A 21,494-nucleotide genomic window follows, 5' to 3' on the forward strand; every position below is an offset into this window, starting at 1 on the left:
ATCATCTTCAGCTACGCGTATAAAAGAAATTAGAGAGAGTAAATCAAGTTTCCCAAGTTACCTCTAAGGAACCATACCTGTGGTAGTAATAGGTTAGGTGCCTACCATGACCAGTGCTTGTGCCCACTTCGCACAGTACCGCGGATAATGGCAACACAACCACAAACTGTAGACATTAGTTCAAGACCGAGGCAACAAAGGCGATAGCATGATGGTACAAGTTCACATCCTAGGACCCTATTTCGACTTACACGCGATGCCTGAACATACTGTAGGAACCAAATAGGAAAAAAAGCCACCCAATGGCCATGTGGGCGCGCCAAGCCAATGGTTCTTTGTTTTCTTAGCCTATCCATTCCACGCTTGCGTGTGTTTGAGCAAGTTTTTCCCCCCGTCCAAGGCACAAAATAGCGGTATGGACATTCTGCGTCGATAGAATGAAGAAAGCGGCATAACAGCATGTGTCAACTTCTGCTGCAATTGGTGCAAATATGGCGTAGCAGCGTCGAGTAAAATATACAGCCGCAGCGACTACCTCTCGCTGACTCGAACCTCCATTACACGCAGCATCTTTTCTATCTCTAGCATGAGCGACGTAAAATTAGTCTTTATATACAAGCCGCCATACGTTTCATGTATCTAAAAGCAACATCCTTAATCTCATAGCTTTGACCCTCCCGAGGCAGACTCTTTCTCCTCCGCGAGCACATCTTCCCTCAGCCGCACCTCTACCTGAGAAGGTCCCGCCTTGCCAAAGCTCACCAGGACGACTCTTTCCCAATCACCGCCCCTATCCGAGTCCTTGAGCTCGAGGCCTGGCTTCTCCAAGCCCAGAACGACTCTCTTATCGCTCTTCCTGACGAACAGGTGATATGGGCTAATCACCTTGTCGGCCCACGGTATGCCCGACGTGACGTGGCCTTTGGCCTTTTCCGTATCTACCGTTGGGGTGGTCTTTAAGAATTTGAGGAGCTGTTTGCGCTGCCTTGTATAATAGATGGGCCCTTCTTCGACTGATGCCGTCGGGCCCTTGAGGAACTTTGCGAGCAGGGTGAGGATGTAGCACTGAGGCGGGAACAGAATCATTTCATTAGAAGCCACGCGCGAAAGGAACGTCTGCGGAGGGGCGAATATGGCTTCCGTGTGCTCGACGCCGCCGTCCGGAGTTGGGACCAGCATCTCAGACGGTACTCCAGACCGTGAAATAGGGAGCATATACAGGTACATCTGAGTGGTGAAGCGCTTCCCAACGCCAACGGGCGTCAGCCACCTCGTGAAGGGGACAAGCGCATCTAAACACGGAATCGTTAATCAACCAAATCATGGGAAGAAGATAGAAGAAAGAAAAAAAAAAAAAGTCTTCCTCGGAACACACCTAAGTCAGCTTCTGCGCCAATCGACCGCAGCCAGTCCGCAAACCTAATCTGGCTCCCGTGGATCTTCTTCCTCGCCTCGTCCCTCTCCTGCTGAGGCAGATCAACCAAGCGGCCATCCTTCTTGGCGAGCAAAATACCCGTCTCCTCAAAGCACTCTCGGATAGCGCCCAGCCTGTATGCCGGACCGTCGCGATGGCGGTCCTGCGTCCCGGGAGCCGGGATGTCGCCGTCATGGAACGCATCCAGGTTGCCGCCTGGAAAGACATGCGCAGACGCAAACGAGGTCGAGGTCTTGACTCGATGCAGCAGCAAGACTTCGTTGGTGGGAGACAGGAGCACAATTGAGGAACTAGGCCGCGGCTCAGGGATTGGCTTCTTTGCCGAGTCTTTCTCTTGCTGCGGAGCCGCAGGCTGTGAGTAGAGGCGCGTCCAGGTTTGTGGTTTTGACGCCATGATGGTAGGGCTGAGATGGGCTGGACGAAGACGCTGGACGGTTGGTCTTTGTGCTGATGAAGCCAAGTTGCTAATGCGCCGAGACAATGGCCTGCTTACAGCGTATGAGGCCGGATTCATTGCAGCAAAGGAAACGGCAGGGATGCGCCGCCAAACGGGGTGAGATATACTTTGAGTGTTGCTCTCACAAGTGGCTGCGTGGCACGGTGCAGAGCTGGCGAGGAGCCGAGGTCCGGCTCCACGGCTCGATTTTGCGGGGAAGCGCGCCTTTGGCTCTCCAGACCCCGTAAAGAATGCGACTCCGCGCTCCGAGATATGGGGCCCGATCTCATGCTACAGGGCGGCAATACACGGGCCGTCAACGGCGACGAGTTATAAATGTGCTTATGTATAATATTCTTCATGTTGCTAGGAATGATAATCTGCGGGATTCGAAGTATGTGTCGTGGGAAACGTTAGACTATATACAAATCTCATATATATACAACATGAGAGAGAGAGAGAAAAAACGCCCCCATTAAAAAACGCCAGATGCTCATGCTCATCTTCTTCATTAATACCGTTTCCTCTCTTTACCACGCAAATTCACTTTCCACAGACAGCATATACTCTTAGACTCACACCACTGCTTGACTTCCATCGTGCTCACTTCACCATCAAAGCCCACGCGTGTTAGTTGCCCGCAATTCAGCCACGTCGTAAAATCTTCGAGCACAATCGGGTCGTACAGCAATATTTTCTCATGCCAGGAAGGATTTGTCGGATCCGTTGTCCGTGGCGCTGACTGCACGGCTTTAGTGATGTACTCGTACCCGAGCGACTGATCTCCAGATAAATTGAGATCTGTATCGTCCATGATAGATGTGGAGAGGTCTACGCGAGGCTGTGAAAAAGGAAGGCCGGGAGAGGAGGCCGGGTCTGAGGATAAGCTGTGCTCGCTCTCCGATGCGGAATCAGGAATCTCCACAATTACTTTGGCCGCCTTTGGCTTGCGCTTTTGCGTCGTGGGGGTTTGGGTTGACGGCTTTGATGGAGTCTTCTTTCTCTTCGAAGGACCCGCCATGGTATCGTTTGTAGCAGTAACAGACTTTCTAGGCCTCCCACGAGGTTTCGACGGCGATACAGGAGGTTGTGCGGATGGTGGTGGTTCCTGTATTTCTGGTGTACTCGAGGCGCTATTCTTCCTCGGCCTTCCCCGTGGAGTCTGAATGTTACCATTCAAGGCACTTTTTTCTGTGGCTGCGGAGGTAGTAAACGCCCTCGTAAAAGGAGGCTGTTGTATACTGCTTTTGCTTTGCCAGCACTGCTCTAACAAGGAGATTTTTGCTTGGCGCGATTTGATCGCTTTGAACCCGTACGAAGCAACTTCTTTAGAGAGCTGAGCATCTGTAAACAATTCGAATGAGGGCTTTGAACCATGATGCTGGGCTTGATCTGGATTGCTTGTGTCATGAAGTTTGTGTGCCTTTGAAGACTGGGTTTCATCAACCGGGTTGAACACTTTCTTCAGGGGAGACTCGACTGAATATTCGCCATCTGCTAATACAGAGTCGTCATTGATTACTTTGATGGGTTTGGCGCCATCGGAGAGAACCTCGGTGGTGTTGATAAGGGGGCTGCTTGGTAGCCCAGTTTGGGCTCCAATGGCATTCATCGTGGTCATTGTAGTCTTTTTGTCTCCACTAATATAGCCAAATGGATCATCATCATCGAATAGCGCGGGTAATGGTTCAGATGATCTTTCAATAATCTTGTTGATTTCAAGATCAAACAGATCTCCATCAATGTCACGAGCGCTAGCAGCCCATAGCTTCTTCCGCTCTGGAGGTTCGATACCGTCACTATTTAGAGGAGTGTCAAGATCCACGTATTCAACTCGATTTGAGTGCCTCATCGCAGCCTGAAGATCGCGCAAAAAGGTGGGTGAGTTCTCAATCGCTAATTGGCTCGATGTTCCAAACACAAAATCTTGTCTTGCAACTTCTTGAAGCGCCTCTGCTGGGGGTAATAAGATTGGCGAAGGTGGCGATGTTTTTTTCTTTTTCTTGGCCGTAGCTTTTGTCGTTTTCCTTGTAGTCTTTTTCTTGGATTCTTCTCCGGTGGCTGGATCTGGTTCGTTGTGTGTCATTGTGATAGTAGAATCGCCTATCCCTACTGGCATTGGCTCAAGCGGGGCTGGCACTCTGTACGCTGAGGTTGCAATCTCTGTTATGGTGCGTGGTCTTTTCCTTGGTGCCTTTTGCTTCACAGGAGACCTGTCCTTGGCTTCAGGTGCTGCAGTTGTGACAACAAGCTCGAGAAGCTTTCGTTTTCCCAAAGCATTGACAGCATTGGCTCCTTCTCCTGATGGCGTCGAAACATCTTGCTGTAAGCTACCTGTGCATTTGTAGGCTTCGAGTATCTGTTCAAAGCTTTTGCTTGCTTCGTGAAGGTCTGGCGAATGTATATCCTCAAGAGAAGAGCAAGACTGTACCTCATGAGAAGCCGAAGCCTTATTAGATGGGGGTGTCCAGTCAACTCTTCGAACCATAGCCGATTCCAATCCTAGCGGCTCATTAACATCATTTCCATCTCGCTTGGAGTTTGGCCCCACTACTTGAGGTAGGTCGCTTGCTGGTCGTGGTGATGATATATTTCCGCAATCTTCAGGTTTAGCCTCCCTGGCTTCAGGACTGTCGCCTTTAATATACTCCGTTTTTGACTTGAATTTTTTCCAGGGCTGATCTTTTGCGGGAGAGCTAGATTGCGCTCTGAATCTTGGTGGCGCCGCATGATTTCTCTGAGCCACCGGAGTATGTGTAAGGGGAGGATCAATGATGCATAAAGAACTGTCATCATCGTCTGCAATACCAGACCTCTTCGAGGCTGACGGAGTTGGATCCGCAGCCAGAGTTTTGGACTGTTTCTTGTTACCGCTGCCTTTGACTGCTGGCTCTTCGTCGGATGAAATGACCAGTGCGTTGTCGCTATGTCTTGGTGGTCGGATCCTAGCCCCGGGCGATATTATGTCTCCGATAACAGGCAAATCAGGAGATGAAGAGCGAAAGAAATGCGACGTTTGCCTAGCACTATGTGACGGTGAGGGCAGAAAGGCATTAGGTGTTGCCATCACGCCCGCAGCAAACCTCTGAGAGCGCAGAGCGCATCTCAGATAGTGGACGCGCAGTAACACAGTCAACGCGTCTGATTGCAATCATATATACCAAAGATAACCGCACGGAAGATGTATCCCCTCTTCTCAGCCCTTTGCCAATCTCATTTCCCCGTAGTTCGGAGCGGATGTTGTCAACGCCGGATCGTCAACTAGCCAGAAGCCTCCCGATGGCGTCCAGCGGGGCGGATTGATCGCCAAAGCGTCGCGAAGTCACATGATAGATCAGCTGACGCACAACCCTCGCCGCACCAACGAAAATTCCGATTAGGACGGGAAATTTTTTGAGTAGCCCACCAAAGAACGGCCGTCGATATCTCCCTCCGCCAAACCGCATCCTAAACTCCCTCTACACCACCACACCACCCCTCCCTCACAGCCAAAATGGAGAACGACCGTGGCGAGATCGTCGACCTGTAAGGACCTTTACAAAGTCCTGCCGAAGGAATGTCGAAATACTGATTGCCGTCCGTCTAGCTACGTCCCGCGCAAGTGCAGCGCTACCAACCGCATCATCAAGGCCAAGGACCACGGCTCCGTCCAGATCTCCATCGCCAAGGTCGACGAGAACGGCCGTGCCGTCCCCGGAGAGAACCACGTCTACGCCCTATGCGGCTTTGTCCGTGCCATGGGTGAGTCTGACGACTCTCTGAACCGATTGGCTCAGCGTGATGGTCTTGTCAAGGCTGTCTGGAGCGCCCAGCGATAAATTTCTCAAAAAAAATTTAAAATTTGGAAGAGGTACGAAGAGCCGGGCAACGATATCGAATACGGAAACCAGGTTGACTGACCGCGCGAGTAGGGATTAGCATGGGTATGAAAGGCGGGTGTGGAAACTAGAGTTGGCTGCATGTAGCAAATCCAATTCAAGGCGTTTTGGCTCCGTTTCAAGACAAAATTTCGACGTGGAAATATGCGACTCGGATGTGACGTTTATTAAATACTCTTCTTTTTTTTTTTCGCCCCATTATGAATACCTACCGGCTAGCGAAGTCTCCTCGAACGAGCATTAACCTGCGTTCTTTGGTCGGGGATTCTGGAGCTGCTCCGATGGTTCCCAAGCCGAAGATTAAAAACTTTGGCCTTCAAAAAGCTGTGGCGGTTAAGTTGCTCGTCATGGTACAGATACGGGTCAAACATGCTTAGATTTCTCAAGTACGAATTGACAATATTAATTGGCACTTATCAAACTACCAGGTGAATCATTCTCGACATTTAATTTTTTTTTCCTCTAGGTCCCTCTCTTGGCACTTATCAAACTACCAGGTGAATCATTCTCGACATTTATTTTTTTTTTCCTCTAGGTCCCTCTCTCAAGCCCTTCCTTGTATGCGCTTAGAGCGCGCTCCCTCGCTCCTTTATGGTCGACGATTTGCTTCGGATAGCCCTGCTTTTTCGCTTTGGTACCAGCACCTCGGTTATACGGATCATGTATCTCCTTGTCGCTTAAGGCTTTCAACTCGGGAACCCATTTACGAATATAGTCACCGCTGGGGTCGAACTTTTCACTTTGAAGTAACGGGTTGAAGACACGGAAGTAGGGCTGTGGATCAACTCCAACGCTGGCGCTGAATCCCCAGCCGCCATTGTTGCTCGCAAAATCGCCGTCGACCAAGTGCTCCATGAAATATTTCTCGCCCATACGCCAATCGATCAGCAGGTCTTTGGAAAGAAATGAAGCGACAATCATTCGGCTCCTGTTGTGCATGTATCCCATATGATTGAGCTGACGCATTGCAGCATCGACAATCGGAAACCCAGTTCGTCCCTCACACCATGCCTCAAAATGATCCATATTATAAGACCATTCGATATTCGCATACTCAGGCTTGAATGGCTTATTCATGCTAGTTGAGTTCTTAGTATTCGACCTAATCGTGAGGATCATGGTTTGTAAAATACGTACCAGACATATGGCCAATTAACCAAGACGTGCTTGTAAAAGTCTCGCCAGGCAACTTCGCTGATCCAGACTTGGATGCCCTGATGACCGCCATCTAATCGCTTAGTTTTATTCCTGTCCCTGGCTGTCCGAACGCATGTCCTAGAACTGATTGTTCCGCTTGCAAGATGCACAGATAGGCACGACGTCCCATTGTTTCCAGGGATATTTCGCTTATTGTGATAGTTCACGATAGCCTCCTCGCAGAAATTTTCCAATCTTGACATGGCCTCATGCTCACCACAGGGCCACAGATTATGGAATCTCTTTTTTTCCTCATCACTGAGCTGCTTATTCTTTGGTGCACCTGGGATTCTGCAGTCGAAGAGCGTCTTGAATGTTCGTCGCGCAGCGTCCGGATTTTTCTCCGGCCGATCATAAATCTCGAGGAGATCCAAGTTCTCATGAATATGAGCCATCCAAGCTCGATACCAGGGAGTGTAAACAGCGTACTGATTGCCAGAACCGCTATGCAGCTCTCCTGGGGGTACAACGCACGTATCATGAACAACCTCAAACGACATATTCTTTTCCGCAAACTGGCGAATCATACGACTTTCTCGCCGCAGCTCGTCAACTTCGTATTCCATGTTGGCGAAGAGATGATTGCTTCCCCATTCTTCCATAAGCTCCAAAACGCGATGTGGAATATTCTTCCTTTTATCCACTGTTTCCACATAGAGAGGGATATCGAGAGCCGCCAGATCATCTCTCAAGACGCTCAACGTTCTCAGCATAAAGTCTACTCTAACCGGAGCCGTGAGATGGGCCTCGTAGTCTTGAGGACTTATGATGTAGATGCAGATGAGAGGAACACCCGCCTCTTTGGCTTTAGCACTTGCCAATGCAAGTGATCGATTGTCAGAATGGCGAAGATCCATTTTGAACCAATGAACCACAGCGTGTTGGACCTTTGCTTGTTTACGAGCTTCGGCTGTCTCTTCCAGTGCCGCGATAAGTCCTTCTATTGGCCTTGGAATTTCATTGGAATTGTATGCATGAGCTCGAGAAGTGCTCATTTCATGTGGATAGAAGCGGCGTAGAACGATGCCATGGTCTTCTGCGTCTTTTGCGAATGGATGGGGCTGACGGAGCTCATCGCCACTGGTTTCATGCTTCACTCTTTTGTCAGCTCCATTGGTATGTCCCACAGGGCATGCTGCTCTCCTCTTAGAACCCTTTGGAGGCATTGTAGAGAACGTAAATAGCGGTAGAAGGAGTTTAGGAGATGTTGAAAGTGGCAGCATATATTTCCTGCCTACAATCTGAGGTTGGGCTATCGCATAGATGCTCTTCACGAGCATTTACAGCAGCTCAGTGGAATCCTAAACAGGGAGAATTGACGGTATAGTGGTAGTAGTTCAAACATTAGGAGACAGAAATTGAGCTACGCGTGTCTTTGTTCCAACTATCCCATGCTTTATTTAATAAACGCCAAATCGCGGTTATGCGATATGGTCTCGATGTGGCCTGCGTCATTGGCGTCTGGAGATCGGGACTTTGGCTGGTGCGATGTCAGTGCGATTTCAGTGGCTTGGTATCCCTGCGCAAAACAGCAAGACAAGGCGGAGATTAAGCAGTGGCACGAGCGAATTAGAATCGAACCCCCCTCTGCACATTTAGTATTTCACGGTTACGCCCCTTTGAATGATGCATAAACCATCAGCTGGATGTCTATGATGAGGTCGAACATTATACGGAGCTGGGAGTAGACTTACAGCAGTGCGCCTTGTGCCGGCTGGTTGTTCTTGGTACAGGTACAAGCCCCAAACTTTGGCCGAAAGACTGGCACCTGCTTGGCGCACGATTGAACTTTCAAAAAAAAAAAAGAAAGAAAGAAAGAAAGAAAATAAACGGAGGAAGGAAGCAAATGACGTCTTGGATAATTCACAAAGTTATTATCCATTTGACTCTTTAGTCCACCATCTCCTTTTTTCCCTCTCTACGTGAATCGTGCACCACCGGAGATCAAGAATCTAGTCAAGAGCTCCGCCAGCTGCCGCCAGCTGTCACACACCGCGCCATCCAAATGCAGAGCTCTGATAGGCCTACAGGCATCCATGGATACCTAGAATGCAGCGCAAGGATGCCTTATTGCCAGGCCGCGACGCCACTGCACTGGGCTTTGACTTGACGCGTTCTGCCTCATTTCCAGAACAATACCGGTTCCAACGCTAGTTCGGCTTCTGGAGAGACATCCCGTGTCGTACACAAGTGCCTTGCCGAGCCAGTTTTGGATGTGAATCAACCTGAGCGTACGGAGTAAAGCTACACGAAAAGTCAACAGAGTGTCGGCCCTATATTGCTTTGTGGCACAAGGCGGGCCTGTCCTGTGTTCCCTACTCTTTGGAGCCGTTTCCTATCAAGAAAGGTTTAATTTTGCTGGCCAAAGAGCTGTCCGACCACCGCCGCAGCATAGACAGATCCGTTGCGCACGTCCCCCAGTGCGACGCCGACTTTGTTGCATCTTCAACCTTGGCCACGGATCACCAGGTTCCCCAGCTTGTATTCACCGAGAATCTCCCTTGGTGCACACGCGGCTGCCTCACGCATACGCGGCCCTTTCGACTTTTGACCCTACAGTGCTATTCTCTCATCACAGCCGCCACTGGGCTCCCTTTGTGACGCCATGGCCGGCGATTTGACATGGCAGCCTCTGCCGCAGGCATCATCATCTGATATACCCATGCTTCTGGTGTCGGTCGATATTGGCACCGCCGCCTACACTGTCCGAATCACTGATTTGGCCAACATTTGGGTCGAAAACCTGGACCGGAAGGCCATCTTCATGAGGGGGTGGAGCGAGAACACAAGTATTGACCCGAGTGACACACCCGAGAATATGGCCAAATTCCTTAGTAGCTTGAGATCGGCCCTAGATCCCACTCAACCGGGTCATGAGCAGACTGCTCTCACCCTGTCACCAGGCTCTTCCACAGAAGCTGGTGATGACGGCTTGACCCTCCTGGTTACTTGCCCGCTCCCAGGATTTCAGCCCCTGAAGTGGCCGATTCATCTTAAGAAGTCTCCTCCATCGGCTATTGCTACTGACCTCGTCTTACCCCTGCTTGAGGCACAATTCGCTAGAAAGCAAGAAGTGGAAGCGCTGTTACAGGAGTTGAGTCACAAAGATACAGTCATTACCAAGCTAGCCGATAAGCTGGAAGCTACAGGGACTGGCCTGGAGCATGTTTTCACGGCTCTTTCGGGGAAGAAGAAAGTGGCGAGAATCGCCGCAGAAGAGAAAATAAAGGGACTGGCCCCCTTTCGCAAACATACTTGGAAAGAGAGTCTCAAATCATATGACAACAACCCAACCAATGTTGGTGATCTTGCAAGGAATGTGTTTGATGGAGAAGGCCTGAACAAACGGTGTTTGATACAGGTAGACGCTTCTCCAGCACTGGATAAGTGGTGGCATGATTTCAAGGGCACGTCACAACTGGTGCATCGTAGCAAACAGCAAAGAACGTCTTCTGCGAAAAGATCGCCATCACCAGCTACCAAATCGACAAACGTGGAAGAAGATGATGACTTTCAAGTCCAACCCACACCTCCTCATCTTCAGTCAAAAAACAAAAGCTCGCCTATAGCCATTGCTGATGATGCGTCAACAGAAGGTGAGGAGGAGCTGGCAGTGAAACCTCCACCAGAGCCCAGTGCAAGGAACCCTGAATCATCACAAGATACCAAGACAAATGGCTTGCGGGCAACGACGGCACCAATCTCAGTAGATGAGGATGAAACAGCATCTGAGGCTAGTGATGATGAAATGAGTACAACTCACGGCCCATCTTCTTTTTTACCCGCGCCAGCTCCTTCCAAACCTATCACCAAAGCAGGAGGCCTAGGGCGCATCGGCGGCGCTGCGGCAAAAATGCGTGCCATGGAAGCAGCAGAAACTACCGAAATGAAAGAGAACATTGAGAACCAGACACCTACAAAGCCTCATATGCCAAAGAAACTGGGAGTTATCGGAAAGAAACCTGACACTGGAGGCTCCAAAACGTCAATAGTGGATAGCACTGCAAAGCGAGGCCGCCCAGCTGAGCGTGAAGAGTCCCAGAATGAGGATCAGCTTAGAGAAACCTCACAGGAACGCGCTGATCGAAGACGCGAAGAGTTGAAGAACGAGCTTCAGAGAAAAGCGGCAGCTGGCCCTGCCAAAAAGAAGAGGCGGTTCTAAGTTTACAGTCTAATTTATCTTATCATACTGTATTATCATCATGTACTTTCTCTCAAGGATCTCATCAGAACTTAGTTTGTTGTTGGATACCCAGAAGATTAAACATTTTACGACCAATGATTCACAGTTCCAGGCTGTGATCACGAGTTACACAACCGCTCTAGGTTATCAGTGTTCCTCCCAATGTTCGTTATTAGAATGATTTATTCATTCTTGTTTTGGCCTTGACAATCACTTCAATCAATTCGCTAGACTATGGAGACGCAAACGCTCGCCATCAACTTGCATGGACATGCCGGCCGGCTTTTGGTCTGAGCAGCAGGTCATAAGGAGAAGAAAAAATGATTTGTCGGATCTGAAACACACTTTGCCGTGAGTTGTTGCAGAAATGTGAAGAATTCAGCTCAACAAGTGCCTCAAGGTGGTCAGTGTCATTGGAGCACTCTTAGTACACAGCTTTTGTTCTCTCTAGCCAAAGCCATGGCTAGCTATGTGGGAATCATGTGGGTTTACATTACAAAAATACGAAAGTCGCGAGGACTAGCGGTATTACCTCTTGCGCCTGGGATAAACTTAAAGAGTATGCAGAGGACGGCGTATATAGCCCAGCCATGGTACACCACGGTACCCTGCGGTGGATAAGGAGAGGGTGGCAGAAAAAGGAAGTAAAGCTGAAAAGAAGAGGCCTTGGAAAAGATCCGACGGCAGCGGCTTGGGGTTAGACTTCAGAGTTACACCACCAATTTCGCAAGATCCATCTCTCGACAAGGCGCGTGCCTATCATGTACGTGTACATAATGAACAAGGGCAGAGCGTGGATACTAGAAGCAGGCTGCAGCGAAGTCCGCTTCCATTCCATATTATGAGTGGCTGTGGCATGCTCAGCTGAAGACTAACTACAAACTGTTACAAACTGTTACACTGAGATGTATCAATGCGCAATATTTAGGACAAGGGTCTCTAGGTGGTGGTTTGACAAAGCAGTGTCGCGATACGCACGGCCCAAGAACATACCTCCTTCCTTGGATCGTACAACCAACTTTGCCTATGAATTCGATATGGCTCGCTCAGGAATCTTAAGCTGAAGAGCGAAAATGAATCCGAAGAACTCTGCTATTAGGGTTTCCACATGGAATTCGAGTAGCTGAATTTTATCACGGCACTGAGGATCAAGGTGTATTGATGGCACAAATGTTAGTCTACCTGTCACCTATCAGAATGTTCAAGCCTAATTTAAAGATCTCTGCACAACATGGTAACATACTTGTAGTACTACATGCAGCTCCTCAATGGCAGCGGTAGGCTATCCAAATGATTCGCTTGATCGCACTATCCTTGCTGCCTAGCCCTCTGCGCAGGAATTTCAATGTGGCTACATGCGGAAGCACGTGGACGTTCCCCGAAAGGATGAAATGAGACATCTCGCCTGCTTTTCTAGGATTATTATTTGACACCGAGTAGTGTCGGTAATTTCGGCAAACAGGAGAAAAAGAAACCAGAAATAACAGCATTTGGGCGTGAGTGATGGTAGGACCATTGGAGGGTTACCGAGAGATGCTGATTAGGTCAGACTTCAGGGCCGGCCAGGGTTTTGAGCATCGGGAGGATTTACAGCCTGGCATCGGGCAATTTATTAAGGTACCATTTCCTGCCTTACCACTATTGGCATTTATCCCGGGGCCTCTTATTACAGCACTGGCCTTGTTTCTTCGAATCTGGCAATCTGCGGGTGTAACTGAACTGAAAAGTCTATTTGCGGCTCACATGCTCAGCTTCCTGGCCATTCCCTAGACTTTTACCAGCATATACAGGCCAAAAGTAGGCAGTATCAAGATTACTCCTCCGCCAGACGGCTTCTCATGCCGCCAGCTGGATATTACCGCTGCATGCGGCCGATGCATTGCCGCAGGTAGCTCCCTTCAGGCCCTTGTCAACAATATCCCTACCTCTCCGTAGGCTTATTCAAGCCATCGCAGAGCTGAAAACGTGATGGTGACTATAAGGGAAGCGAAGAAAGTGGGAAACAGACATCCCTGACGAAAGCCTCGTGCTAAGATGGATTCTCAACAGCGGCTTCTGCTAAGTTCCTGCGGGTCTCCCGCTTTCCTTTCGCTTGTAATTCCCAGATTCGACTGCTGTGACCCCATATGGATCTTAAGCCCACTTATCCGCCACTGCTTCTGCTTGAAGTCCGTCATACGGCCCTGTACCGTTCAGTGGCACCCTAAAGCCGATATGGATGCTCAGGGGAGGAGGCATTCCCTTTTTACCGCACTATGGTGTACCTCTATGTGCAAGTACATGCATCATGTGCTAAGGCGCCATGCAGCCCTCAGGACTGGATGGCGTAAGGAATGTTCGATTTAGTTGAGAGAGATTACTGGGGCCAGGATATGGAATATTGTTCTTCTCCGCACATCATGGAGTACTGCATTACTTCACACAGGCTCGATAAACACGGCAGCCGTATGTACATACACACGACCCCCGCCTCAGAGAGGAACATCTGAGGGCGTGGACAATAACTGTCTGTGCGCTACTCCCACAGCAAAGGCTCATGAAGCGAAGACGCAGGACACTCCGGGGTTCATTGACGCGCTCAAGGCAATACATGGCCAAGGCATAAGAAAGCAGGTACAGAGTGCTACTACCATAACACTATAAGCCAAGGCATGATAAGCCAAGGCATGCATCAGACGCGACTGGAAGCAACGCAGGGACGCCCTCCAGTAGAGTCCTTCTAGAGCGTGCTCCATGCATCTGCCAAACCCTGGTTTCCCGTCGGCAATGGCATCACGAGTGACACTGGAAATGCTTCATAGTGGTGAGGCATGGACAAAACAACAGAGGGATCTGCAATGCACAACTGCATTGTTGGTACATCTCAGGTTGGTCCCAGAATTGCATATTGTTCGGATACATCTATCTAACTTGCATTATTTATGCCATGTCCTTTATCTATGCACTACAATACCAGGGTTCTCCAACAAACTTTCCGGATACAGGTGGTATGCAAACCTTTTTCCGATCAGGAATCATCGCTGAGTGTATCAAGTACATATACACGAGCAAGACGAGTTAGCTCCATCTTTTGCTAAAGCCCTTCCCCTGCAAATGATCTTGGCTAGCTTGCTGTATATGGTAAACCAAGCGGTCTATGAAGCCCGATAGAGCAATATTGTCGATCAGTGAGGTTCTGCGGCTCAGAAAACGGTGGAGCTAACATCACCGCGACCGCTGAGGTTGTTACTACGGCTCTTAACGGGAAAGTCCACTAGTGAGAGGTGGTAGCACACCCGGTTATTCCAATTGATGTCCTCGCTATCATAACTAACATGTTGTCGAATAACGGGGAAAGAAGCTTGGAGAGAATTGCAGCCTTCTCCATATTATCCTCCCACCTAGCTCACACACGTCCAGCCTGCTCTACTCTGCTCTGCTATTCGGAGGGATATGTGTCCGGATTATTTTCTGATGCGTGTCTGGTACATGGACTTTCCTGCAGCTGGTTGTTTCTGGGCCTTTTCCCCTCTCTCGTCCATGGCCGCTCCTACATACATCCTTGTCCAAAGCAATCCTTCTTCTCATAACAAGGGCTATCCTAGGACTTTTGGCCTGACGAAAAGAGTTTACCTCGAAACTATAGTTATCTTTCCCCCCTCAAATTTCAGTCAAGACTCGGCGCCAGCAGATGCACTAATATGTTGGCCGTTGGTGGGAAGCAAGGCGGAAGGCACATCAGTGGGAGCTCATCCGCGTCGATCGGCCGTTGTGTACCTCAAACATGCGGGAAGACGATATCACCGCCACCTCAAGGGTACTTGTACTTTCAACCACATTCCCATCAACCGCCAGTCATTCACCGCTCAGCCAATACCCTTGCCGGGATTGTTTGTGTGGCGCGGCTGCTTCATCCTCCTCATTTCACTACCACCGTTTAGCGCCATAGCTCACCAGAATCTGTCATTGGAGGGAGGTCATATGTGTCCTATCCAGTCCCAAATATAGATTAATGCGCTGAGCGTACAGAGCACCGTTCGAGCATTGCATACCGCCAGAGATCGAGGCATTGTTGCCCGCCTGGCCTATGCTGCCCGCCACCAGCTCCCTTCTCCAAAAAAGAGCCCTATTGTGCTTGGATGTTAGCTCTGCTCTCGCGCCTTAACGCTAGGAAAGTTTTCGTCGGAACTTGCCGGCTTTGGGAGGGTCTTTGTTTTTTTTTTTTTTTTTTTTTTTTTTTTTTTTTTTTTTTTAAGAAAAGAGAATGAAAGAATAAAAGAAAGAAAGTTGGACGGTTTGTGCTGTTTTCTGGGCAATAGATTAGATGAATGCTTGCTCAGTGGGCGGTGTGCCACAAGGCTTGCTATGCAGAGGAACACTGTAATCCACCATGCGGTGTAGGATATCACGACAAAGGCTACTACAACATGAAAGTAAAGGCTGGTTAGGGAGAAAAATACCATGACATTAAGCTAGATATGAAAATAGAACCTCTATATGAGAACCAAACCATAAACAATACAGAAAAACACTTGAAGTAAAACAAAAATACGAAAAAAAAAAAAAAAAAAAAAAAAAAAAAAAAAAAAACAAGATCTCGCTCTCGAAAACTAGCAGTGCTGAAAACACTACGGGTATGTAAGGAGGCAGCGGCCATCACCAAAAAAACAGACGCATTAATCCTCGCCAAAAACAAAACAGTAGAGAGAAACCCAGAGGTCCAACCAAAAGTAGAATGGAAAAAAACCCCCAATAATCATGCCCATTTAAGAAAATCCATTACCTGTTTTTTTCGCTTCCATCACTGTTCGTATGTCGTATCCCATCCATCCCTTTTCCGTTACACATAAGGCTCTCTCAGAGCACAAAACGCAAAATAAAAAGAAAATAAGAAGGAAAAAAAAAATCGTACATCCATTGCGCCCCGTATCTAGTTCAGCCTTGACTAAGGGGGTAGCCTTGCCAGATCCCAGAGGCAAAAAAGAAAACGCTAACAAGAACAAATCGAAGTTGTTGAGAAAAGAACAACAACAACAACAACAAAAGAATTGAGCCGTTATGTCTGTGTACCACTGGTAAAGCAAAAGCAAGTAGTGGTAAGTAGTAGAGATCTTTCAAGGCAAGAAAACAGACAGACACACCAGCGTGACCAACCTGCCTTAGCTACCAGGGCAGACAACCGTGCTCTCCTCCAAGGGTCTCCCATGCTGCGGCACATTGCTAGCCTCGTGCGAATGGAGTGTGCCTTTGTTCGCCTGTTTAGGTAGTCCAGGCGTCAAGCCCAGGCCGATTTGAGGAATAGTGCATCCATCATGGGGGGCCAGACCCTTGCAGCTTGCAGCCGTGGACGCGGCTGTTGGTTCGTCTGAGATAGCCGTGGCTTTCTTCTAGTCCTGCTCTTCTTTTTTCGTATCCGCCAAGGCAGTGAGGCGTGTGTGTGTGAGGGCGGAGAATGCGCTGGTGGTGACACCAAGCAGAAGCCACGTTGAGAAACGCATAGACCGGGCGTCAACTCCACTGACCCGTGATACTTGATTCGTCTTCTACGGCGTCAATGCTGCTGCAGTGCCAGTCTAGACTTGTAGTGGCAGTCACAGTCCCGGCATGCGCTGTTTTTACGTTTGAGGCTCTCGTTTCTCTTCCCTCCCCGGCTTGCTGTTGAACTAAGCGACTGTTGTCCCGTTGCCATGTTGCTGCTGCAATTGTTGTTACTGTTTCTCGTAGTTGTAAACTGCGGTTGTGGCTGTCACCGCTGCTCATCACCAGATGTACAGGATGCCCAACTCAACCATGCGAGGCGTATATCTGTATGCTTGTTTGACATGACATGCGGAGCGCGGTGAGGGAAAAAACATGTGCGCATGAGAGTGCAGGTGTGAGTGTGTGTGTGTGGCCAGCCACATCGCCAATCGGAACGGGAGCCTGTGTGTCGTACAGTCAACCGTCCAGCGTGACGTTGTGTATACCAGCCCCTCCGAGACCAGCTCGTTCAAAAAAATACAGACAAAGTTTGGCGGGCGGGCTCTGTAGTGCAAGCAGAGCGTGCAAGCAGACTCTTTCTTGCTCTGCATATCATAAGCCTATTCGTTCCTTTAGACGCCGTTAGGGCTTGCCCAGCCGATTCTCGGAGTGCCGATAATAGTGGTATGGCGACGGATCTGCTCAGGAACGTCGATATTGGCGTGATCACCGCCGTAGTCTAGTTGGACATCTGCAATGCCGTAAGGAAACTCTGCCGGCGACGGCTCCAGGTATATTTGCTCCTGTTGGGCCATGTATGAAACTGCATGAATGCCGCTGTGACCATTGCCTCCGCCAGCCACTTGTTGGTCCATCCGCGGTCCTGTCATCTGCAGCCCAAAGAGCTCTGTGGCTGCGGTGGCTGCGGTCCCAAATTCCGCGCTATTGCTGTGCCCATGCACGACGGGGGTCTGGATGACCGTCGGGTCGATCCGTGGGATTGCAATGGGCATGGAATAGAACGGATCTGCCAGGCTGGTGGCTGGTGGCGAGTCCAGCCCGCTGTCAACCAGCCGATACTGGTGGCCGCTGGCCAGCGGCAGCTCTTGGCCGTACAGATGGCTCCGAATACGCGAGTTCCTAGCCGCACATCCGCCCTTCTGTCCAGATAAGGCCCTGGCAGTGCTGTTGCGTTGGTTGAACCGCCGCTCCATTCCCATGTCTGGATGGCTTGAGCTGCGTCTGCTCGAGCGTCGCCCAGAGTTCCCTTTACGGTATCTGGTCGTGCTCTGCACCCCATCGCGGACGGCCCAGTCTTCTAGGATCCATTCGTTCGCTCGTTTTGCCTCACCTGCCAATAAGGACTCGCCTTCTGCGCACGCTGGAGGGGCAGTTTCCTCAACGCGCTTGCGATCGCGTCTTTTGAATGCCTAGAGTAGGAAAGTTAGCATCCTGTAGCCCCAGCCCCTAAAATGCAGCAATGATTGAAACCGGGCAGATAGAACTTGGTAGTCGCATACACCGTAGCAAACAGGAAGGCAGGGAAAAAGAAAAAGAAAAGAACATGCAGATGTTGGCCCCACTTGCCGGGGCCGTTGGAAGCGGCGTAGGACGAAAAGAAAAGAAGGAAAGAAAGGTCCATTCGGGTAGAAAACGAAAACAAACATGCATGCTAGGCTTGGGTGTCCAGTATTCACTCACGGCATTCATGCTAAGGTTATGGCGGATGCTGTTTTGCCATCCGCCCCTTTCGTTCTTGGCTTTGCTGGTGTTTTCCCTGAACCACTGGTAGAGCTCTTGCAGGGTCATGGTATAATCCGGTTGGCCCATCAGAGCCTTGTAGATGAGCTTGGCGTAGGGTTCATCGGCCTTGTCGTCATGCCGAGCACTGCTCATTGTCATAGGCTCGTCAGCCCGAGGGGCGGCAAGGATCGATTCCAGGAATTCCGCATCCTGGCCGTCAATGTGCTCAACCTTGGGCGAAATGAAAGAAGCAGGAGTTTCTGCTTGTAAGCCACCGGGCGATCCAGCAGTAGAAGAGGGAGGAGCAGCAGCAGATAGTTCCGGCATCGCGTGAGAAGACATGGAAAGGTTGAAAGCAGCCGGAATGTCAACGTCGGAGTCAGGGTGAAAGCTCGCCGGGTAGGGAGTATGTATGTCTGAGTGCTGAAGAGGGAGTTCTTGTGCCGACATTGGAGTGCAGACCCTATCAAAAGGCTGATCTCCAGGATGCTGCGAATGGAAGCAGCCTGACGTCGGGGGATAGCCTGATGCTGATGACCATCCGCCAGGAGAAGCGGGCGAATTGTTATGACAAGGCAGAGGTGCGCTGCCACAAGCGGGTAAATCTTGGAAAGGCATACAGTAGTGGATATCTCCCGGTCTCAGAGGAGGCGATGGCCAGATGCTGTGGCTTCTCGGCTGATACGGCGAGTATGAGTTCATATATGCACTAGATTCAATGCAGCAAGCTGGTGGCGATAGCAGCTGCCCCCCTTGTGAGCATTGAAGTTCTTGATGTCGTTGCTGCTGTGGGAGAGTGCAAACCGCCGGAGTAAACGAAGATGTATCAGGTTGGTGGTGTTGTTGCCCCTTCCCAAAGCCAGACGGCAAAGGGGAGAAGGCCGCAGGCGAACAGCAGCCCATGGAGGCCGATTGCTTGGTAGATTGGGGGGGCTGGAAATCCGTGTAGCTTTCCACCGGAAGTTTCCTGTCCAAAATGGGCGAGGCCATAGGATGGAATGGCGGGTAAAGCTCTTGAGGGAAGCAGAGGAGGATGTTGAGACGGAGCAAATGAGATGGGTAGCAAAGAAGGCAGTCTTGGATGTTGAGAGACTTTCTGGTCGAGACGGAAAGACCTGATGCTGTAACAACGTCGTCAGGAGACGGGAAAGTGGGAGAAGTGTCGAACCAAGCAGATATGTAAGTGGAGGCGGCAGAGTGCCACAAGAAGGGCAGTATGGGACACCCGAGCTATGGGAGCTATAGGAGGAGGGGGGAACAAGGACAGCCGATGGGATGACAGTGATGGGCAGGTGGAAGAGGGAATAAAAGTATATAAACAACCGGTATATCAAGGCAAAGTAGAAGTGAATAGACTCTTGTTCCAGTGGCGATGGCTTTGATAGCACGATCTCTCCGGGGAGATTGAACCTATTTATCAAGGAGAGAAAAACCAAAGAGAGGACTCGATGATAAAGGTGACCCGGCCCATGGGGAAGAAGGGACCCTGCCTGCCGGTCTCTATACATCCAAGACCCATAACTTCCGGAACAGATTCGTCCCAGATCGGCCCTGCCGGGGGGTGAGCGCAGGCATCGCGGATACACCATGGACACTAGTGACATGAGGTGCCTGTTCAAACCTTTGCCCCTCCTCATGGATGACCGGGTGCGCATGAGTACCCGAGCATCTCCTTGTGCGCCACATCTTTATAGTGCGTGTATGTGCGCAAGTACATACATACAAGAGAGGAGAGAGCGGGTTAGAGAGAGAGGAGAGAGCGCGCGAGAGAGAGAGGACCGTAGTTGTATGCAGGAGTTTCATACGTGACGTGTATGGCCTTGTATACGTCGCTTTGCGAACCAGACAACCGTCTTCTTCCCCCAGACCACCCAATTCTGGCAGATGGGCGTCCCCATTGGCGGCCCTACGGAGAGTGGCCATGCGAACAAGCAATCCAGGGTCCGCAGTGCCACTCGCACACACGCATCCCGTAAACTTAGAAAACGCCAGCCCAGCAAGCTCTCAACGCAACCCATCATGCACACATCACTTCTGTCTCTTCAAACGTGAGCCACCGGTTACACTTTGAGTAACCTGGGGAAAGTCTCATTGAAACAGTGCCGGGGGTGCTGTCAATATGGATAAGATGGCCGGCCGGCAGAAGGCCCAGACGACGAGTGTGTAACTGGACCGGGGGCACCAGAAGAGTTGAAAACGGAGGCGATAAGTGTTTTTCCTTCAGCGGCAGTGAATAGGATCATCTCCCATGTTGCCGTCGCTATTTCTGCCACAATTTCCCCTTCCTCGATACAACCAGCGTCGGAATTTTCACGTCCATGCAGAGCACGGGTGTCCTGACCCGGCTTCGAGTGGCAACCCGCCTTTATTAGTCTACATACGAATGATGTGCCTTTGCCATCCGTAGGCATGTCCGGGCTGCTACTTGAAATTCTGCCTCGAGTCAGCTCCGTCCACGCTCTTAGTTGGCAGCAGCGGAGTCTCCACGCTTAAGCAACGGCTATCGGCATGCCGCTGGAGAAGGATCCAATGAGATTTCTCTGAATGACAATTCAAAGTCTTGCCCAGGCACCCGACAATAGCGTACCTATGGAAGCTTCTCCTACAGCAGATGCTTCTATACAATGTACGTCAAGGCTGTATCCGCGGAGACGGCTGAAGACTTGCGGCAGGGAGGGGGCGGGGGTGTGTTCGGGTACGTATATGTCAGGGGATACGGAAACGAGTGCAATAGTTGAACTCAGTTAAGCCAATAAGTTTGATTGCCATCCGCCTCGCATAGGAGCAGCCTTCTAGTCCGGAGATGGAACGCCATGCATACGGCTACTCTATCCGTCCAAGGGCCCTGACGTCCTGTTTCAGCTTCCAGCAAGCCTGATCTCTAGCTGGAAGTATCAGTCGACTCTTCCAGGGCACTAAAAAGGGGAGCCATCGATACATCATCTCGCGGATCTCCGAGATGCCAAAGAGTCCCCTGTTAAGGATCACCAAGGTCCCTGAAGCAGGTATCTGCTGAGCCTTCGCGAAACATTCTAGCCCTAGAGGTGGGACAGCAGGATTCTTCAGTTGTAGATCCGCCACCAGCGGCAACACACAAGCAGCATCCCATAATTCAAATCCTGGGCGATGAGCTAGTCTCATCCCAGTCGAAGATCAAGGTGGTGGTTGTGCATAAAGCTAGCT

At 50.2% G+C, this 21,494-nt stretch overlaps 8 protein-coding genes across 9 annotated transcripts; 3 read left to right on the forward strand and 5 right to left on the reverse strand.

The window, feature by feature from the left end:
- Window positions 1–660: 660 nt before the first annotated feature.
- Window positions 661–1,829, reverse strand: TrAFT101_005244 (uncharacterized protein; the record flags this gene model as incomplete). Its single annotated transcript, XM_024904352.2, has 2 exons — window positions 661–1,292; window positions 1,376–1,829. The coding sequence occupies 2 exons, from the start codon at window positions 1,827–1,829 to the stop codon at window positions 661–663; spliced, it is 1,086 nt and encodes a 361-aa protein (XP_024757558.2).
- Window positions 1,830–2,382: 553 nt separating this feature from the next.
- On the reverse strand, window positions 2,383–4,938 carry TrAFT101_005245 (uncharacterized protein; the record flags this gene model as incomplete). Its single annotated transcript, XM_024903724.2, has 1 exon — window positions 2,383–4,938. One exon carries the CDS (start codon window positions 4,936–4,938, stop codon window positions 2,383–2,385), a length of 2,556 nt encoding a protein of 851 aa, XP_024757557.1.
- Window positions 4,939–5,301: 363 nt separating this feature from the next.
- On the forward strand, window positions 5,302–6,160 carry CRP7. Of its 2 annotated transcripts, XM_066127417.1 has the most exons (3): window positions 5,302–5,396; window positions 5,458–5,721; window positions 5,783–6,160. In XM_066127417.1, exons 1-2 carry the CDS (start codon window positions 5,365–5,367, stop codon window positions 5,687–5,689), a joined length of 264 nt encoding a protein of 87 aa, XP_065983528.1. In that variant the 5' UTR covers window positions 5,302–5,364; the 3' UTR covers window positions 5,690–5,721; window positions 5,783–6,160. The 2 variants fall into 2 exon arrangements, with proteins under 2 accessions (XP_065983528.1, XP_024757556.1); XM_024900912.2 differs by having other exon boundaries at window positions 5,458–6,160.
- Window positions 6,161–6,280: 120 nt separating this feature from the next.
- On the reverse strand, window positions 6,281–8,112 carry TrAFT101_005247 (uncharacterized protein; the record flags this gene model as incomplete). The annotated part of the gene is made up of 2 exons (XM_024900940.2): window positions 6,281–6,827; window positions 6,887–8,112. The coding sequence occupies 2 exons, from the start codon at window positions 8,110–8,112 to the stop codon at window positions 6,281–6,283; spliced, it is 1,773 nt and encodes a 590-aa protein (XP_024757555.2).
- A 1,439-nt stretch (window positions 8,113–9,551) lies between these two features.
- TrAFT101_005248 (uncharacterized protein) lies at window positions 9,552–11,108 on the forward strand (the record flags this gene model as incomplete). The annotated part of the gene is made up of 1 exon (XM_024900891.2): window positions 9,552–11,108. One exon carries the CDS (start codon window positions 9,552–9,554, stop codon window positions 11,106–11,108), a length of 1,557 nt encoding a protein of 518 aa, XP_024757554.2.
- A 1,492-nt stretch (window positions 11,109–12,600) lies between these two features.
- Window positions 12,601–15,311, forward strand: TrAFT101_005249 (uncharacterized protein). The gene is made up of 2 exons (XM_066127418.1): window positions 12,601–12,625; window positions 12,679–15,311. The coding sequence occupies exon 2, from the start codon at window positions 14,562–14,564 to the stop codon at window positions 15,114–15,116; it is 555 nt and encodes a 184-aa protein (XP_065983529.1). The 5' UTR covers window positions 12,601–12,625; window positions 12,679–14,561; the 3' UTR covers window positions 15,117–15,311.
- A 1,889-nt stretch (window positions 15,312–17,200) lies between these two features.
- On the reverse strand, window positions 17,201–18,761 carry TrAFT101_005250 (uncharacterized protein; the record flags this gene model as incomplete). The annotated part of the gene is made up of 2 exons (XM_024900917.2): window positions 17,201–17,998; window positions 18,270–18,761. 2 exons carry the CDS (start codon window positions 18,759–18,761, stop codon window positions 17,201–17,203), a joined length of 1,290 nt encoding a protein of 429 aa, XP_024757552.2.
- Window positions 18,762–21,134: 2,373 nt separating this feature from the next.
- On the reverse strand, window positions 21,135–21,452 carry TrAFT101_005251 (uncharacterized protein; the record flags this gene model as incomplete). The annotated part of the gene is made up of 1 exon (XM_066127419.1): window positions 21,135–21,452. One exon carries the CDS (start codon window positions 21,450–21,452, stop codon window positions 21,135–21,137), a length of 318 nt encoding a protein of 105 aa, XP_065983530.1.
- Between the last annotated feature and the right edge of the window lie 42 nt (window positions 21,453–21,494).

The sequence above is a fragment of the Trichoderma asperellum genome, chromosome 3 (genome assembly GCF_020647865.1).
Source record: "Trichoderma asperellum chromosome 3, complete sequence".
In the NCBI taxonomy this organism is placed as follows: domain Eukaryota; kingdom Fungi; phylum Ascomycota; class Sordariomycetes; order Hypocreales; family Hypocreaceae; genus Trichoderma; species Trichoderma asperellum.

Coding starts and splice junctions, on each gene's coding strand:
- CRP7 (XM_024900912.2), top strand. CDS start 5,365: ATGGAGAACGACCGTGGCGAGATCGTCGACCT. Junction 5,397..5,457: donor CGTGGCGAGATCGTCGACCT/GTAAGGACCTTT, acceptor CCGTCCGTCTAG/CTACGTCCCGCGCAAGTGCA.
- TrAFT101_005249 (XM_066127418.1), top strand. CDS start 14,562: ATGTGTCCGGATTATTTTCTGATGCGTGTCTGGTACATGGACTTTCCT.